This window comes from Cnephaeus nilssonii, assembly GCF_951640355.1.
Source record: "Cnephaeus nilssonii genome assembly, chromosome: 12".
Lineage (NCBI taxonomy): Eukaryota > Metazoa > Chordata > Mammalia > Chiroptera > Vespertilionidae > Cnephaeus > Cnephaeus nilssonii.
This window is the reverse complement of record NC_137083.1, coordinates 53,076,684-53,094,175: the sequence shown is the minus strand read 5'-3', so window position 1 is coordinate 53,094,175 and position 17,492 is coordinate 53,076,684. Positions and strand designations below refer to the sequence as shown.

General features: G+C 47.2%; 2 protein-coding genes across 4 annotated transcripts in view; one reads left to right on the top strand and one right to left on the bottom strand.

Annotated features, from left to right (window-relative positions):
* The window catches only part of SLC37A3 (solute carrier family 37 member 3), a 49,804-nt gene extending 48,891 nt beyond the window's left edge, over positions 1-913 (bottom strand). Inside the window, exon 1 of one of the 2 annotated variants that reach the window (XM_079785634.1) lies at positions 795-913. The gene's annotated coding sequence lies outside the window, so the exon portion shown is untranslated. Of the gene's footprint in view, positions 1-136; positions 416-794 lie in introns of those variants that run through there. The other variant, XM_079785635.1, reaches the window with a different exon arrangement.
* A 4,199-nt stretch (positions 914-5,112) lies between these two features.
* Positions 5,113-17,095, top strand: RAB19 (RAB19, member RAS oncogene family). Of its 2 annotated transcripts, none has more exons than XM_079785637.1 (4): positions 5,113-5,197; positions 7,095-7,318; positions 9,603-9,786; positions 15,362-17,095. In XM_079785637.1, the coding sequence occupies exons 2-4, from the start codon at positions 7,118-7,120 to the stop codon at positions 15,628-15,630; spliced, it is 654 nt and encodes a 217-aa protein (XP_079641763.1). In that variant the 5' UTR covers positions 5,113-5,197; positions 7,095-7,117; the 3' UTR covers positions 15,631-17,095. The 2 variants fall into 2 exon arrangements, with proteins under 2 accessions (XP_079641763.1, XP_079641762.1); XM_079785636.1 differs by lacking the exon at positions 5,113-5,197 and adding an exon at positions 5,303-5,480.
* The last annotated feature ends 397 nt before the right edge of the window (positions 17,096-17,492 follow it).

Sequence of the window (17,492 nt, the reverse complement as noted above, 5' to 3'; positions counted from 1 at the left end):
TTTGAGCCTCCAATTCCTCATTTAAAGATCACATGAAAAAATAAAAGAAAAAAAGATCACATAAGTATAGAGTCCCTAGTACAGAGTCGGACCCACAGTAATCAGCCAACGAATGGGAAAGAAATCATTCAAGTACCAAGACACTGAAGAAAGAAGGTTGGGATTCAGAAGGAGATTTTGCTCATCCCAGGAACATCTCCTCCTCCCTATAAACATTTCAGTAAAAGTTGCCATGACTTCACCCACAATCTCGTATTTCAGAAAGCCTCGCGGACACATTCCCATTGTCCTCTTGTCAAAAGTGAGAATAAACAGACCCCATCTGCAAATAAGAATACGTAATTCGACCAGATTCCTCGACTGAGACTATGTCGCCAAAAAACAAACCCAGGTCTCCCACTAACCCCCTTCTCCCTCGGTGGCCTCTGTACACCCCTTCCCAAAGCCTCCCCGTCCTGCCGGGGAGGACACCTTCACCGGGCCAAGTGCGAGGCGCGCGGGAGCCCCCGCCGCGCGGCCCTCGGGCCTCCCGGACCTCCCGCTGCCGTCCTCGCCCGCCCCCCTCCCCCAGGCCCGCAGCACCGGGGCGGGGGTAGGGGGACCGAGGAGCCAGGCTCCGGGGTGGAAGGAGTGCGCGGCCGCCCCGCGGCGCCACACCCACCGGCCGCCACCCTCGGCATCTCCGCCTCGCCCTCCCGGCTCCTGGAAACCCCTGGGACTTGCCCTCGCGTGCGGCGCCCCCACCCCGCCGTCGCCCCTTCTAGGATGGCGCCCTGCAGCCGCGGCTCGCGCACCCGAAACCTGCAGTAATCGCTGCTCTCCGACCAGCTGCTCCGCTCACGCCGCTTGGTCCCGTTGCCCGCTGCCCGCCTCCGCCGCCACCTCACCCCCAGCGCTGCGGCCAGGGTTTCCGGACGCCCACGTGACCCGCGCGGTCCCCCGTGGCATGTTGGGAGTTGTAGTCTGACCGCGAAGGCCGGGGGACTGGGTAGGCGGGGGTTGCTTATAGCAGTGGGCGGGGGAGGTCTCCGTGGACCCGGCTGCTGATAGGAGCTGGGACAGGGGATTGGGGGCGGAGCGCAGCGGGGGCGGGGGTAGGGAGAGCAGTATATGGCCCAGGATCGTTTGGAAAAAAGCAGTGAAGGAGAGATAAGATATAATTTGATATGATGTATACATCACCTTTTTTTCAAAAAGCTTTATCGCTCTTTGTTTTCATAGAAAGCAACGTGTTGCTAAGTGTGCTACTAACCGAAGGCATAGGCTTTAGATTGTTTGATTAAATACAGTTGCCCATAGTCTACCAGTATCATTCACTGTTCTATGTCGCACCCCACCTACTCAAATAAATGAATGTTCAGATCCTGGCGGCCTCAAGCAAACATTAAAGGTCTTACAACACTCAACTTTGAACAAGGGTCTCTGTCCTTCTGGGCTGCTTTCAACTACTGGGGAAATATAATTAGGAGGAAAAAAACAAAAAACTCCCAACCCAGAAGTCTTTCCACAAAAGTAATAGATTAGGAAACAGCTTTGTTATTAAATAAGCTTTAATCCAGAATGTGATGCACTTTACAGGCAATGCACTAAGATTGCAACGACAGAAAGGAATCTCCCCTTTATATAGCCAAGCCAGGACAACCCATTAAAAAGCATGTTCTCAAATGAGAGGACTTGACAAGGACATGACAAGGTCACACATCCTAACTTTATCAGGGTAACTGGGGAGACAAAACCTGTGTTGGTTTATCCAGGGGAAAAACCAATTTCCATACCTTTAGGACAGGAAATAGTCTTGCAGATTGGAGCAAAGTGCCCACAAAAGTTAGGGTCTTAAACTGACGCCATTTTGGGCAGCCCATCTGGTTTGCAGATGATTAAATAAAATTATAATCCCTTAAAAAAAAAGTTAGGCTCCTACCCTTACACAGAAACTGTGTGTTAGGGACACTATCTTCCTGGTTGTTTGCATTTCAAAGATGGATACCAGGTCCTGGAGGAAACATTCCTGAGCTGTGAGACTAGCTACAGGCTATTTAGTCATTATAAATATACTAGAATCCCTGGGCCAGTAGCTCGCTGCTGCCCTCCAGTAGCTCTCCGCCCGCCGCCCCGCCCTCCTGTAGCTCCCCCTAACCCTCCCCTCATAGCTTGCTGCCCTGCTCCCTCCTGTAGCTCTCCGCCGCCAGCTCGTAGCTCACTGCCCCACCCTCCTGTGATCCGTGATCCAGTCGTTTTTCGGTCCATCGTTATGTAACGACCATTTGCATATTACATCTTTATTATATAGGATACTGTACATGTATTTTAAACGTATGCAGAAAGAAATTTTGAAAGAAAAGGGAGGGAGGGGAATTTGTGCAATGCAGTAGTAGTTTTGTTTCTATTCAACTAAGAGTGTATCTGGGAAAATGTGATATCAGGGTGAGCAACGATACATCAGCCAAAGGTTTCACTTTTATTTTTTTTAAAAATACATGGTAGAATATTACTCACACACTTAAAAGATGAATGAAATTCTGATACATGCTACAACATGGGTGAACTTTGAAAACATTATGCTAAATGAAATAAGCCACACACAAAAACAAATATTGTTTGAGTCCATTTATGTGCGGTACCTAAAGTAATCAAATTCATAGGAAAAAAAGTAGAATAGTAGTTACCAGGGGCTGGGAGGAAGGGAAAATGGGATTACTGTTTAGTGGATATAGAGTTTCAGTTGGGGATAATGAAAACGTTCTGGAGATGGATGGTGGTGATGATTGTACAAAAATGTGAATATATGTCATACTATTGAAAGGTACAGTTAATTAATTAATTAATTTTTTTGTTAATCCTCACCCGAGGATATTTTTCTATTGATTTTTAGAAAGAGTGGGAGGGGGACAGACAGAGAGAAACATCGATGTGAGAGAGACACAACATCGACTGGTTGCCTCCTGCTGGCACCCTGACCAGGGCCCAGATCAAGTTTGCAACTGAGGTACGTGCCCTTGACTAGAATCGAACCCGGGACCCTTCAGTCCACGGGCTGGTGCTCTATTCACTGAACCATACTGGCTAGGGCAGAATGATACCCTTAAAATGGTTAAAAATTGTAAAATGTATATATTGTGAAATACATGTGTATACTGTATATGTACATGCGTGTATATAAAGTAAGTATAGCCTTAGCTGGTTTGGCTCAAGGAATGGATCGTTTGGACTGCAGACTGGAAGGTCCCAGGTTCGGTTCCAGTCAGGGGCACGTGCTCGGGTTGCAGGCTCATTCCCCAGTAGGGGGCGTGCAGGAGGCAGCCGATCAATGATACTCTCTCATCATTGATGTTTCTATCTCTCCCTCTCCCTCTCTGAAATCAACAAAAAATAAAAAAAATTTTAAAAAAAGTAAGTATATAACCTGGCTGCCACCACCACCCAGAAAGCCTTTTCCCCATGGCCCAGGCTATGCTCTTTGCACTGATAGCCACACTGAGGATGAAGGTCGGAGTAGGGAGCCGAATCTCTCCTTGGCTTCCATAAACATCTGGACATTTTACCATTGGATGTTACTCTAGAATCTAGAGTCTAGATGTTCTCCAAGTAGTGGGTCTGAGTCCGCTGACTTTTTTTTTTTCTTCTTTTTCTTTAACAGTAAGCATTACCGGGAGAAGAAAACATTTGATGGCTAACCTCACAGACATTGACATTTAATGGGTTTTATGTCCTGCCCCCTGCCCATACATTTGTGGTGGGTCTTGGCCTCCATTTCATTTCCCATCACAGACCTAGGACCGTGGCTCTCAGCAGTCTGCTGCAGCAGCCTGTGGCAGGGGCTTTGTTTTCTTGCTCTACCTGCCAGCATTGGGGTTACCTTACTCAAAAGAGCGGTTCCCCGAAATTTATCTGTAAGTGAAATTCGGAGCAAAATAAATCATATTTTAAAGATCATCTGAAGGAATCATGGAAAAAAAGTGTGGTTGGATATTGAATAAATTGTCCTCTGTTGCAGTGCTTCTCAATCTTTCTAGACCTCAGCCACAGGAAGAAATGCATTCTACCTCACGTGCACCGCCCTTCCCCCCGCCCGGCGCCCCCCCCCCCCCCCCCCCACACACACACACAGGCAGGTCTGCAACTGACCCAAAGAGTTCGCAGAACAATCCTGAGCCTGGTTACATGAGATACATTCTGGAATTTTTTGCGAACCTTTTCTGTAAAAATGCTGGTTGCAACCCGCTAAAACTGGTTTCAGGACTCATGAATCGGTCTCAGCCCACAGTTTGAAAACAGTATACCAATTTAAATATTTTATCAACCGGATGTCTCTGTTTTGCATATTGTACCTACATGGCTTAACGGCCAAATGTGACCTTCTCCATAGTGGAGAAAATCTAATCCTATGGTCCGAGAACCAGCGACCCTTCAGACCTGTGGATGGACTTTCTGAGGACTTCCTGTGGTGGGGTGGGGCATAGAAGGAAGATTTCAGGGGGGAGACTAAGGAACATTCACCTGGGCTTTGTCTCTTCTGCCAGCATCGGGGACTGATAAACTCTGTTTCCTGGGACCTAGAAATGCACCTCTGTTCTGTGGGAGAGTACTTGAGGGGGAGACACAAATGCTTTTCCAGCTCTTTCTTCCCGCACAAAGGCAAAGTTATTTTCGTTTGTTTAATCTTCTCCTTGGAACACCTTTCTCTTCGTGGCTCCTCAAGAACAGTCGTTCAAATCCACAAAACAATTCAAAGACTCAAGACCCAGCTCTGTGTCCTTTACATTGTATTCTCCCCACTCCAGCCCCCACCCCAGCCAAACAGGGGACATCAGGAAAAATCGGGGCGGGGAGGGGGGGAAGCTGCATAAGAGAAAGTGAGTAGAACGGAGGGACAGGGTGGTTTGCGAGGTTTGGCCGAGTTACCTGGCTTTGCAAGATGACGGATGTTCAGACTCTGGGCGGCCAGCGCTGGCCAGCGCCTCGCCGGTGCGGTGCGCCCAGCGGCGGCTGCGGGCTCAGGGGCGGGGGGGGGGGGGGGGGGGGGGGGCTCCCCTTTCCTTTCGCTTTCTCAGGCCGCCAAACCTGGCACCTGGGCACTGAACTACAGTTCCCACCGCGCAGCGAGGCAGCAGGAAGAAGGGGCCCGGAGGGCTGGAAAGGAAAACAAGGAGGAAAAGAAAACCCTCCCCGCTCGCCCCGAAGTGAGAGCGCGCGGCAGGTAAGCGACAGGTGAGCCGGAGGGTGGAGGCCACCGGATGCAGGATGGAGGGCGTCTCAGGTGGACGCTGCGTTCTCCTGGCAGGACGTGCCGGCTGGGTTCAAGGGGCTGTGGCGGAAATTCTGAGGACTTCCTGTGGTGGGGTGAGGCACAGAAGGGAGATTTCAGCTCAAGTTGTAGTGATAAGACGCGGAAGTGGAATGGCTTTCTCCACTTGAAAAGTCGGAGGGCGCAAACAAAGTGGTTGGATGTGTCCACTGTCTGCCGGATCATTGAGCCACAGGTGATTTGGGAGAAGCATGGGGTTTCTGTAGGCTGGATATCTGTGTGCATTTTAATTTGTGTAACGATGTAGATTTGTCCTTTCCCATGACTTTAAAGAAAACCATAAAGTACAACTGGGGGGGGGGGGGGGGTGGAGAGAAGAAGGGTATCGTAAGGCAGGAGCAAACTTGCAGTGCAGCACACCAACTTTAATCATCAAATGGGGGTAGGTTTCATGTATTTTTATGAGGAGACCCAACACAATCGTCTATGAGGAACAGTTGAGGCCTCAGGGCAGCTGCCTGGAGGGGATATGCTTGGCGCTCCAAATATCTGATGGGCTGGCATGTGGAATCGGAATCTGCCCAGTCGGCCTAGCACGAGGGTCAACAGACGGAAGCCTGGGAGGTAGATTTCAACCCCAGGTGAGTTAGAGCTGCACACACAGAATGGATTTTTGCAGAAGGTAGTGAGTTCCTCCAGCTCAGTGATATGGAAGCAGAGGTGAATCGTTGGGCAGACATGCTGAAGGTGAGAATAAAATTTCAGGCGAGTGATTGTGTTGATCGGTGTTTTCCAAACCTGGCTGGGCAGGCATCAGAATCACCTGGCGAGTGTGTGCATGTGTGTGTACGCAGGTTTTTAAATATCTTTAGCAGATCTGGGATGGGCTTGGGGAATATGTATTTTTTAATTATCTCCCCAAATAATTTTGATGTAACCAGTTAGTGTGGGAAACACTGTCACTTAGCAACTTTATTTTCCAGCTTATGGTGAAGTATGCCATAAACATTCTCACTACAGTTTTCTTTGGGGTTTTTCTCAAAATCCTAATTTCCTCATCAAGAAAAAGTAGGTGCCAGCCAGAAGAAAAAGACCAGGTCCCTCTTCCCTGAACTGGCTTTTCTGTCCGATCTTGTCAGTCCTTTGCTGCTGGTTGCCTGGACATTCGGCCTCCCAGTAGTTTGGAGTCCTTCTTCCCAGGTGAAAAGCTAGGCATGTCCATCAACTGAAGAATGGCAGGAAAAACACTCCTGTGGGCATCTCCTCTGCCATCCTCCTGCTGAGTGGGCGCTCCATGGCACACGGAGCCCCTGGTCTCAATGACTAGGCTTTCCATCAATGCTGTCATCTGACTGATGACTGAGTAGTGGGCCCAGCAGAGAATGGCAGTAGGACCTCTTCATCCTGAGGGCACCCCTAAAGTACTGTCAACCCACCTAAGGCAGATGTGAGCTTAGGGGGGCAGCTCCCTTGTACCTGACCAGTAATTAGTGCCCTTCAACCAAGAGAATATATATATATACTAGAAGCCCAGTGCATGAGGAAGGGAGAGGGGAGAGGTAGAAACATCAATGATGAGAGTGACTCATTGATTGGCTGCCTCCTGCACACCCCAGCCTGCAACCCCAGCATGTGCCCTTGACCGGAATTGAACCCTGGACCCTTCAGTCCACAGGCCAATGCTCTATCCACTGAGCCAAACCAGCCAGGGCCCAAGAGGATGTTAGTGCTCTGAAAGCAACGATCTCCCCCTGCCTTGTCCTGTCCTGGACCCCAAGTGCCTTGAACAGTGCCTGGTGCCTGGTGGGTGCTCACTAAAGAGATGCTGAATTCCTCCTTTTCTTCCCAGCTCCACTCTAGGTAGGCAGCGCCATGCAATTCTCCAGCTCAGCCAGGGCAGCAGATGAGAACTTCGACTATTTGTTCAAGATCATCCTCATCGGGGACTCCAACGTGGGGAAGACCTGTGTAGTGCAGCATTTCAAATCCGGGGTCTACACGGAGACACAGCAGAACACGATTGGGGTGGACTTCACTGTGCGCACCCTGGACATCGACGGAAAGAAAGTGAAGGTCAGAGGGGCATGGGGTTCGCTCCTCCTAGTTTAGCCAGAGTTCCTAACCCCGAAACACATGCCTGAGGAATAAAAGATTTAAATGTAAAACATGAACTCATAAAAGTACCAGGAAAAAACATAGGTGTATTCATTTTTATCATTGTGGAATGAGGAAATTGGGCTTTTCAGTAAGATAAGAAACCCAGGATGTCTGTAATAGTGTCAACAATAAAATTTAAAAATAAATAAATAATGTGGAAAAGACTAGAAGCCATAAGGGAAAATATTGCTCAGTCTAAATATCTTAAGGTCAAATGTACATATTTCTATGTAACTATATAAAGGTAACATTTCTACATATTCAAAAACACTCTAAACCAAGTCAAAAAATGGATGACACTTGGAAAGAAATATTTGCATATATGGGACTTGACAAATGGCTAATTGCTTTAACATGAAAAGAGCCCTGATAAATAACTGAGAAAAAAAAAAGCTAAACAACCAAGCACACACAAAAAAGTAGGCTATTCACAGATTGAACAAAACTGCTGTTTCACAAATTTTATAAGAACGAGCTCATACATTTATGTAAAGGTGCCCATCCTCATTCATAATTAAATAAACAATAAGCTAACAATAAAATACTTTTACCCATTTGATTAGAAAAGATCAAAAAGTGTGGGTAAAAATGTAATAAATGGATCTTGTTTGGGATCCTGATTAAATAAAAACAATAGTAAAAATACATTTTGGAGACAATCAGGAAAATTTTCATATGGACTGGGCATTAAATAATACCAAGAAGTTATCAGAAAGTTTATTAGTGATAATGGCATTGTGGGTATGAAAGAAAATGTCCGTTTTTATAGGGATGTACATCATTGTAAGCAGAGATGAAATGACATGAAGTCAGGGATTTGCTTTAAAATAATACCTCACTGACCTAAAGTAAATTCCCAGGAGGAGTTCTTCCTGGGCTTTGAATTTGCAGTAATAGGTATGAACATTCTAGAGGCAGTTGGATGATCATGTATGATGCTGCAGACAAGAAAAATAAATAAAATAATAACTCAAAGAGCCCTGGCTGGGTGTTCAGTGGTTAGAGGGTTCAATTCCGGGTCAAGGGCATGTACCTCGGTTGCAGACTCAATCCCTGGCCCTGGTTGGGGCATGTATGGAAGTGCGGGAGGCAACCAGTCAATGCATCTCTCTCACATAGATGTTTCTCTCTCTCTCTCTCTCTCTCTCTCTCTCTCTCTCTCTCTCTCTCTCTTTCCCCTTCCCTCCCTCCTCCTCACTCTTCTAAAAAAATCAATGAAAAAAATATCCTCAGATGAGGATTTTTAAAAAAAAATTAAAGAATAAAAACAAAGAAATCAACAGAACAAGCTAGATGTAGCAAAAGTGGCAAAATCTTGATAATTATTGAATAATTACTGAATCTGGAATGATAGGTATATGAAGGTTCATTGCTCTATTCTCTCTAGTCTTGTATATGTTTGCAAACTTTATTTAAAAAATAAACTTTGTGCCTGGCTGGCATGGCTCAATGGTTAAGCGTCGACCTATGAACCAGGAGGTCACGGTTCAATTCCAGTCAGGGCACACGCCCTGGTTGCAAGCTCAGTCCCCAGTAGGGGGTGTGCAGGAGGCAGCCGATCAATGATTCTCTCTCATCATTGATCTCTCTCTCTCTCTCTCTCTCTCTCTCTCTCTCTCTTTCTCTCTCTCTCTCCCTTCCTCTCTGAAATCAATAAAAATATATTTTAAAATAAATAAATAAATGTTGTAAATAATGTAAGTATATGAAGAAACAGGTACCCTAGACACTGTTAGAAGGTGTGTAGATTGGCGCCATTGCTCGGGATGGTAGTTTAGGAGGTAATATTATGAGGATACTCCTGAACATAAACAGTGGAGTGGTCCTTTAAAATCAAAACAGTTCAGCCAACATTATTTCCTTTTTCAGTGTTAATAACAATGGGCAGGTTCAAGAGATAAGCCCCAAAATCTGGAGGAAGGGATGATGGAGATGCAAAGGGGAAAGAACACCAGACACCAGGGCATTGGATCCCCACTCTCCAACTAACGCATCCCTGAGGTGGTGGCTCCCAAACCTGAGAGTCCATCCAAATTACCCTGGCACAACTGAAAACAGACTCATGGCCCAGCCCAGACCTCCTGAATTTGGATATCTCCAAGTAAAACCCAGGAAACTGTATTTTGCAGACAACTTAGTGAGCAAGTCCCCATCGGGTGTGGGAGCTCCTGATGCCATCTGCTTTCCCGCCCATCTCCAGATGCAGGTGTGGGACACCGCAGGCCAGGAGCGCTTCCGGACCATCACCCAGAGCTACTACCGCAGCGCCCACGCGGCCATCATCGCCTACGACCTCACCCGGCGGTCCACCTTTGAGTCCGTTCCTCACTGGATTCACGAGATTGAAAAATACGGAGCTGCGAACCTGGTCATTATGCTGATCGGTATGGAGTTTTCAAAGGGTTTAACTTTGTTTTATTGGCCCCCTCTGCTGACAGACACTCAGCTTTTTGTGTGTTTCCGGTGGCAGGGGAGCATGAAATCATAAAGTGCAAATGGTGAGAGGACCTCAGAAAGCATCCAGCCCAGAAATTCCACCAGATTCACTTGAAAATGAGAGGGGGTGGTGTGAACTTGTTAAGAATACAGATCCCAAGGCCCCACCCTAGAGTTTCTCATTCTGGAGACCTGGGACGGGGTCCAGACCTCTGTGTGCAGGAGCCCCAGCTGGCTTGCTGACAGTCTGTGCAGACCACACCGAAAGTGCTCTGTAGGCTGAGGTTCACGGGCAGCGGCTCCAAACCCCGGAGGGAGCCATTCAGATGAATGTAACTACACACCCGACACACCCTTGAATGACTTCTTTTTTAAAAAAAAGTTTTTATTGATTTTTGAGAGAGAGGGGAAGAGAGAGAAACATCAATGGGCTGCCTCCTGCACGCCCCCTACTGGGGGGTCGAGCCTGTAACCTGGGCATGTACCTTGACTAGGAATCAAAATGGTGCCTCTTAGCACACTGGACAATGCCCAACCGAGTCACACCAGCCAGGGCTTGAATGACTTCTTATACCTGTTAAGACCCTACGTGAATCTTAACACACCAACATCAAAACTAACAGGAACTTCAACTGCACAAAGTGAACTTGCAGCTGGAAATGTGAGCAGTCCTATTGTACATTCAGAAAAGTGTTAATGTTTCTGTTATTTCTCTAGTTTTAGTTTTGCAACCTTTTGGTGCACAAAATGATGCCCAACCAGCTGAAACCGGTTTGGCTCAGTGGATAGAGCGTCGGCTTGCAGACTGAAGGGTCCCAGGTTCGATTCCGGTCAAGGGCATGTACCTTGGTTTTGGGCACATCCCCAGTGGGGGGTGTGCAGGAGGCAGCTGATCGATGTTTCTAACTCTCTATCCCTCTCTCTTCCTCTCTGTAAAAAAAATCAATAAAATATATTTTTTTAAAAATGATGCCCAACCAACTGAGCAACGCTGCCCCAGTTCTTAATTGATTCTAGAAATGCCCCTAAAGATGATCTGGACATGTCCCCATCACCCCAGGGCTAATACAAGGGGGCTTTCTGTTTTCTGCCATTGGCTTCCCTGCCTTAACCTAGAAAAGTCAAATGTCTTGTTCCCTTATGGAAGTGTTCCTGTCCCTTTTACTATTTTTCCATTCTGTCTACCCCAGCCCCTTCCCACCACACAAATGGCAAAGAGATGGCTGTGCGTTGATTCCTACTGTTCCTCCCCGTCCGGCCATTCACAGGAAGCTCAGCTCCTCGGTGATGCGATGTCCCTCTGTTTAAAATCCTCGCTGGTCCCCATGGCCCTCCAGATAACCCACAAATTCCTGAACCCAACTGATAAGACTCCTGCTTTCTCCCAGAGATGGCTGGCTGGCCTCGTATCTTTTTCTCGTCCCCTCAGCTCTGTTCCTGACCTAACTCTTCAGAACTTCCTCAGAGTGAGGGGTCAAGAAGCCAACATCCTTCTGTAGGTTATACTGGCTGCTCCGTCTCATAACTTTCTTCAGCATCTGATATTTTATCCCCTTAGGATCTCGGGCAAACCTTTCACCGAAATTCATTTTTTTTTAAATATATTTTTATTGATTTCAGAGAGGACGGGAGAGAGATTAAAACATCAATGATGAGAGAGAATCATTGATCAGCTGCCTCCTGTATGTCCCCTATGGGAGATCGAGCCCAAAACCTGAGCATGTGCCCTTGACCGGAATCAAACCTGGGACCCTTCAGTCCGCAGGCCGACACTCTATCCACTGAGCCAAACCAACTAGGGCCACCGAAATTCTTTTACAGTTACAGATCCACAGTCCCTCAGTGAAAACCCTTAAGGCCAAAGATTTCAGAGTCCAGAATTTGTTGAATGCTATGTTACCTAACACCCTCAGTAGTGTCTGGGCCAACATCCCATGGTCAAATGCATTAATATATATGCAGTGAAATATCTGAATAGTTATACAAAGCAGGTTGAATAAAAACTTCAAATGGCCAGTGCAGGGCAGATTTTACTGTCAGATAAATTACCAAAAAATTTAGGGGTTTCCAAGTTTTTTGTATTTGGGAAATGTGGATTAGGGATGGTACACCTGTAAGGCTAATAACTTGTACCATTCACCTGGTCCTTAGGATGTGTTGTTTCATGGCCTGTCTTAGATGGGCAAATTCTTGTATAGCTCTTTTTTATTTTTTAAATGTTTTTGTTGATTTTTAGAGATAGAGGGAGAGGGAAAGAGAAACATCAATAGCAGCCTCCTGCACACCCCCTACCAGGGACAAGCCCGTAACCTGGGCATATGCCCTCATCTGGAATCAAACTGGCGAGCCCTCGGTGCATGGGACAATGCTCAATCCACTGAGCCACACTGGCCAGGGCATTTGGCTCTTCATTTTTATTTTATTTATTTTTACATATTTTTTATTGATTTCAGAGAGGAAGGGAGAAGAGAGAGAGAGACAGAAACATCAATGATGAGAGAGAATCATTGATCGGCTGCCTTCTGCACGCCCCACACTGGGGATCAAGCCCACAACCCAGGCCTGTGCCCTTGACCGGAATCGAACCCGGGACCCTTCAGTCCTCAGGTAGACGCTTTATCCACTTGAGCCAAACCGGCTCGGGCCATTTGGCTCTTTAATTGTCCAAGTGTCTCTCTTGCCCCCCTAACAAGATGAAGAATCCCTTTCTTGGGGACAGGGCCCATGCATCTCTGGTGTCCACACAGAACACGTAGCGAGCAAAGACTCAGACTGCAGGAGCAAGCACAAGTTTCTTTCCCTCCCGCCAGTGTCCTGGCTTGTCCTGAGGTTGCAACCACCAGCTGTTGGAGGCAGACCCGGGGACAGTCAGTTAACCAGGGGTGGCACTGGGGCAGGTGGGAGGAGCAGTCAGAACCAGTGCAGCCAGCCCAGAAGCCACAGATCAGAGTGAGGGGTGGCCTAGACTCCTGGCTCAGGGATTCCTACTCTGGAAGCATCCCTGTCCCAAGGGACCCTCACACCTATCTTCTAGAACAGTGGTTCTCAACCTTTCTAATGCCGCGACCCTTTAATACAGTTCCTCATGTTGTGGTGACCCCCAACCATAAAATTATTTTCGTTGCTACTTCTTAATTGTAATTTTGCTACTATTAATGAATCGTAATATAAATATCTGTGTTTTCCGATGGTCTTAGGCGACCCTGCTAGCGGTTCTCAACCTGTGGGTCGAGTTGAGACCCGCTGCTGTAGAGCCTAAGACCATCGGAAAACACAGATATTTACATTACGATTCATTAACAGTAGCAAAATTACAGTTATGAAGTAGCAACGAAAATAATTTTATAGTTGGGGGTCACCACAACATGAGGAACTGTATTAAAGGGTCGCGGCATTAGAAAGGTTGAGAACCACTGATCTAGAAGCAGGGCTATGTCCTGAACTTAAACTTCACAAGCTATAAAAACGCATACAGTTTTCTTGAAGCTACATACCTGAGTTAGTTTCCTGTAGTTGCTAATTACCATAAACTGGGTGCCTGAAAACAACAGAAGTGTGTTCTCACTCAGTTCTGGAGGCCAGAAACGGAAATCGGTATCCCTGGGCCGAAATCACGGTGTCAGCAGGACCATACTCCCTCTGGAGGCTCTAAGGGAGGATCTGTTCTTTGTCTGGTCCAGTGGCTGTCAGCGTTCTGTGGCTTGTGGCTGCCTCTGACTTCCCATCACCTCCTCTGTGTGTGTACTCAGGTCTCCCTCTATCCCCTTCGTGCAAGACTACACGTGATTGCACGTAGGGCCTACCCCACTAATCCAGAATTATCTCCAGGGCTCAAGATTCTTCACTTAATCATATCTGCAAAGACCCTTTTTGCAGATAAAGTAGCATTTACAACTCCCAGGGCGTAGAACCATGTCCTTAGGGACCATTTTCCAGCCTACCACAGCCCCAGGAAGGGTAATGGCCCTTGGATTTAACCTTATTTGGGGAGAATTATGATAAAAATCTAGCTTTGTCAATGACCAGGTTGGTGCCTATGATGCTGAGTATTTTTTCTTTTTCTTTTATTTTCTTCCATCACCATTTATCCCCCTTCTACCTTCTTCCACCTCCCCCATCCCCCCTCACAATCACCACACTGTTGTCCATGTCCATGAGTTCTCTTTTTTTCCTTTTTGCTCAATCCATCCACCCACTGAACACCACCCTCCCCCCACAACAGAGCTGTCTGCCTACTCTCTAGGACAGTGGTCGGCAAACTGCGGCTCGCAAGCCACATGCGGCTCTTTGGCCCCTTGAGTGTGGCTCTTCCACAAAATACCACGTGCGGGAGCGCACGTTCAGTGCGATTGAAACTTCGTGGCCCATGCGCAGAAGTCGGTTTTCGGCTCTCAAAAGACATTTCAATCGTTGTACTGTTGATATTTGGCTCTGTTGACTAATGAGTTTGCCGACCACGGCTCTAGGAGAAAGTATCTTTTCAATCTTTTTTATTGGGACATAGTGCATACAGAGAAAAGTTTGCAAACACTGATATATCACAAAGGGAACACCTGTGTAAATGCCACCTGGGTCAAGAAAGAATGCACCCTGCCCCCCAGCTCCCCCTCCTGTCCCTCTCAATTACTTTATCTTCTCCCCCAAAGTAAGCCCATCATGGCTTTTATGACATCATTCCATTTTCTTTATCAGCAGCTCTATTTTGCTATTGTTTTTAATCCTTCTACAAATGGCATTGTACCGAGTGTCATTTTGTCTAAGCTTCTTTCCCTCAGCATTACTTTTATTTCCCCTTCTGTAGGTGATGGACATTCGAGTTGTTTTCAGTTGGGACAATTAGCAAAATTGCTGCCCTGAAGGTTCTTGTATGTTTATGGATGTACATGGGCTCATACTTCCCTTGGGTACATACCTGGGAGCAGAATTGCATGGTCTTGCAATGGTCTCATTCTAGTGGATAATCTCAAACCACTTGCATACACATTCATCAAGACCCACTGAGTGTCAAGTCTGTGCATTTTATTGTATGCAAATTACAGCTAACAAAATAAGTCCTTCCTTATACATTCCACAGCTTCAACCCAAGAAATCCTGACCACAAGTTCCAGCTAGACCAGGTTCTATCTCAGTGTCCAATACTTTGTGGTTAGGGAGAAAGAGGAATGAGATCTGAAGGGAGAAGAGAGAAGCAAGAGGGAATCGCTCTGGCACCTTCTTATCTTGTCTCACGTAGGAGAGATGGCCCCTCCCAAGAATATGGAGGCTCCACCTGTCCCGGCCAATAACACACATACCTCTGGTCCATCCCTCACAGCTCTTAAAGATCTTAAGAACAGTGAATTAAGATAGTGGCTCTGTTTCCATTCATATGTGGTTTCATTTTCATTAAATTGGGCCTCAATTACTATTTGGGAAGAAGTGCATGCATGCATATTGCTGAACTAAGATGTTCTTTCTAAAGTTCATTTTTTAAAAATCAGATTAAGTTACTCAATGCAATATTTGCTTCTCTCTCGCTCCCAGGGAACAAATGTGACCTGTGGGAGAAACGGCATGTTCTGTTCGAGGATGCCTGCACGCTGGCTGAGAAATACGGCCTCCTTGCAGTTTTGGAGACATCAGCTAAGGAGTCCAAGAACATAGACGAAGTCTTTGTGCTCATGGCCAGGGAGCTGATTGCCCGCAACAGCCTGCAGCTGTACGGCGACGGCGCCCTGAACCACCTGCCCCTGGACTCCAGTCCAGTCCTTATGGCCCAGGTGCCAAATGAAAAGACCCGCTGCACTTGCTGAGTGTGTTCACCAGGCCAATAGCACCCACCAGAGGCCACCGCTAAGCCAAATTGGCCGGGTCTTCTAGTGTCTGCTGAGTAGCATTTCAGACCCAAGTGTAGACTTGCCACTAGTTCTCAATCCTGGGTTCAGACCAGAGGCCACAACAGCTGACTCTGAGGCCAGGGGACACCACTGTCCTTTCTGGTTTTGCCTTGGACCTAAAGGCACAAGATTAGGAGGACAAGGTTTGCCCCTTTTCATCTCTCTTTTTTCTGTCTCCCCAACCCTTCAACTATGTTTCCACTGAATTTTGCTTCTCACTTGAAGACGAGGGTAGTGAGGAAAGATCAAAGAGGGGCGAGGATGCTGGGAACACTCCGGAACAGTTTAAAACAGCTCGGTCATGGGAAGATGAGAAAAAAGCCTGCAGTGATAAACCAGAATGCTGTTAACATTTGCTTCCTGGCAGTCACACCTCAGGGTTTTAGTTTGGGGAGCAAAGCCTTTTGATATAAAGACCATAAATACCTCTTGCCAAATGGTCGGGAGCCATGTGATGGAGATAGAACTGGATTTCACTTCATTCTAGTTTGGGCTGATGTGGGAGAGGTCTACAGTTCCTTTCTCAAACACCACATTGGCTGCTGGATCAGAAGGCATTCCTGAATAGAAATTAATTTGGCTCACAGATGAATAGCAAACCAATACTGACCTCACAGTATGGCCTGGGCGCACCACGTACCTGTCACACACGGTGGTTTTTCAAAGTTCCCCCGATGGTTGTTGCTGAGCTGCGTCTTGCAGTCACAGTAAGAACCACAAAGGCCTGTCCACCACCACATCGGCTCCAAAAAGGGAAATGTCGCTGGGAGCTCTCCCCGGGCCCAGGTGAGTGCCCACAGGCATTTCTCCTCGATAGCGGCACAATCGATAGGCGGAGACCTTCACGTGTGGCTACTGAGTGCTTGAAGAGAGGCTGAGCAGGACATGCCATTAATGGCTCACACCAATTTCCCTTCATTTCTCTGCACATCAATCTCAACCAACACTCTGAAAACCTCATCAGCTTCTAGGGTTATGCACTCAGGATTACCTGGAATTGAAATGTTCCTACCAACAGATCAGACATGTGAGAACGAGGTCCTGCACACCAGGAACCTGTGATTAACCACCTGGGCTTCTGGCGAAATGATGGGGCTGTGACAGGAACCCTCGAGGACCCAGAAAGCGCCCCGTGTGGAGCAGCCTCACGGGATTCGGGTGCCCAAAGGTCGGCTCCAAAGGGGCAAGGCTTTTCTGAAGCTGAGCAGTCTGGTTACCTGGCCTGGGAAGCCAGCTCAGGGAGGCTCCTCTCTGTAGCTGTGGTCTCAGAAAGCTACGTGTTAGCTCAATTCTGGCATTTTTCTCACACTCCCAAAGCTGTATTAAGTTATGTGAAATTAAGTTACAAAAGAGATATTTCAGAAGAATAAAAAGATTGTAAATGTCTCCATATTTTGTTCACCAGTGTCAAGTACATTTCCATGTGTGCAAAAATCTGTTAATATTTCATTGTTCACAGACTGTTCCTGAATCTCATCCCCACTCTATTACTAGTAGTAATAGGAATCTACACTAATAAAAGAGAAACATGCAAATTGACCATACCTCCACTACGTCCAGGGCGAGTATGCAAATTAACCCAACAAAGATGGCGGCAGCCACGGAGCTGGAGCGAGCAGGAGGCTTGGGTTGCCCCCGGCGATGGAGGAAGCCAAGCTTCCCACCCACCCTGGCCAGCCCTGGCCTCCGCTCAAGGCTACAAAGTTTCAATTATAGAAGATAAATAAATCCCAGATACCTGCGTCCACTGGCTCTGGCCTCCACTAAAGGAAGCGCTG

What these genes read in the sequence shown, in the direction of transcription:
- RAB19 (XM_079785637.1), top strand. Translation starts at nt 7,118, where the DNA reads ATGCAATTCTCCAGCTCAGCCAGGGCAGCAGATGAGAACTTCGACTAT. An exon ending in TCGACGGAAAGAAAGTGAAG is followed by an intron (nt 7,319 to 9,602) that starts GTCAGAGGGGCA and finishes GCCCATCTCCAG; the next exon opens with ATGCAGGTGTGGGACACCGC. An exon ending in CCTGGTCATTATGCTGATCG is followed by an intron (nt 9,787 to 15,361) that starts GTATGGAGTTTT and finishes TCTCGCTCCCAG; the next exon opens with GGAACAAATGTGACCTGTGG.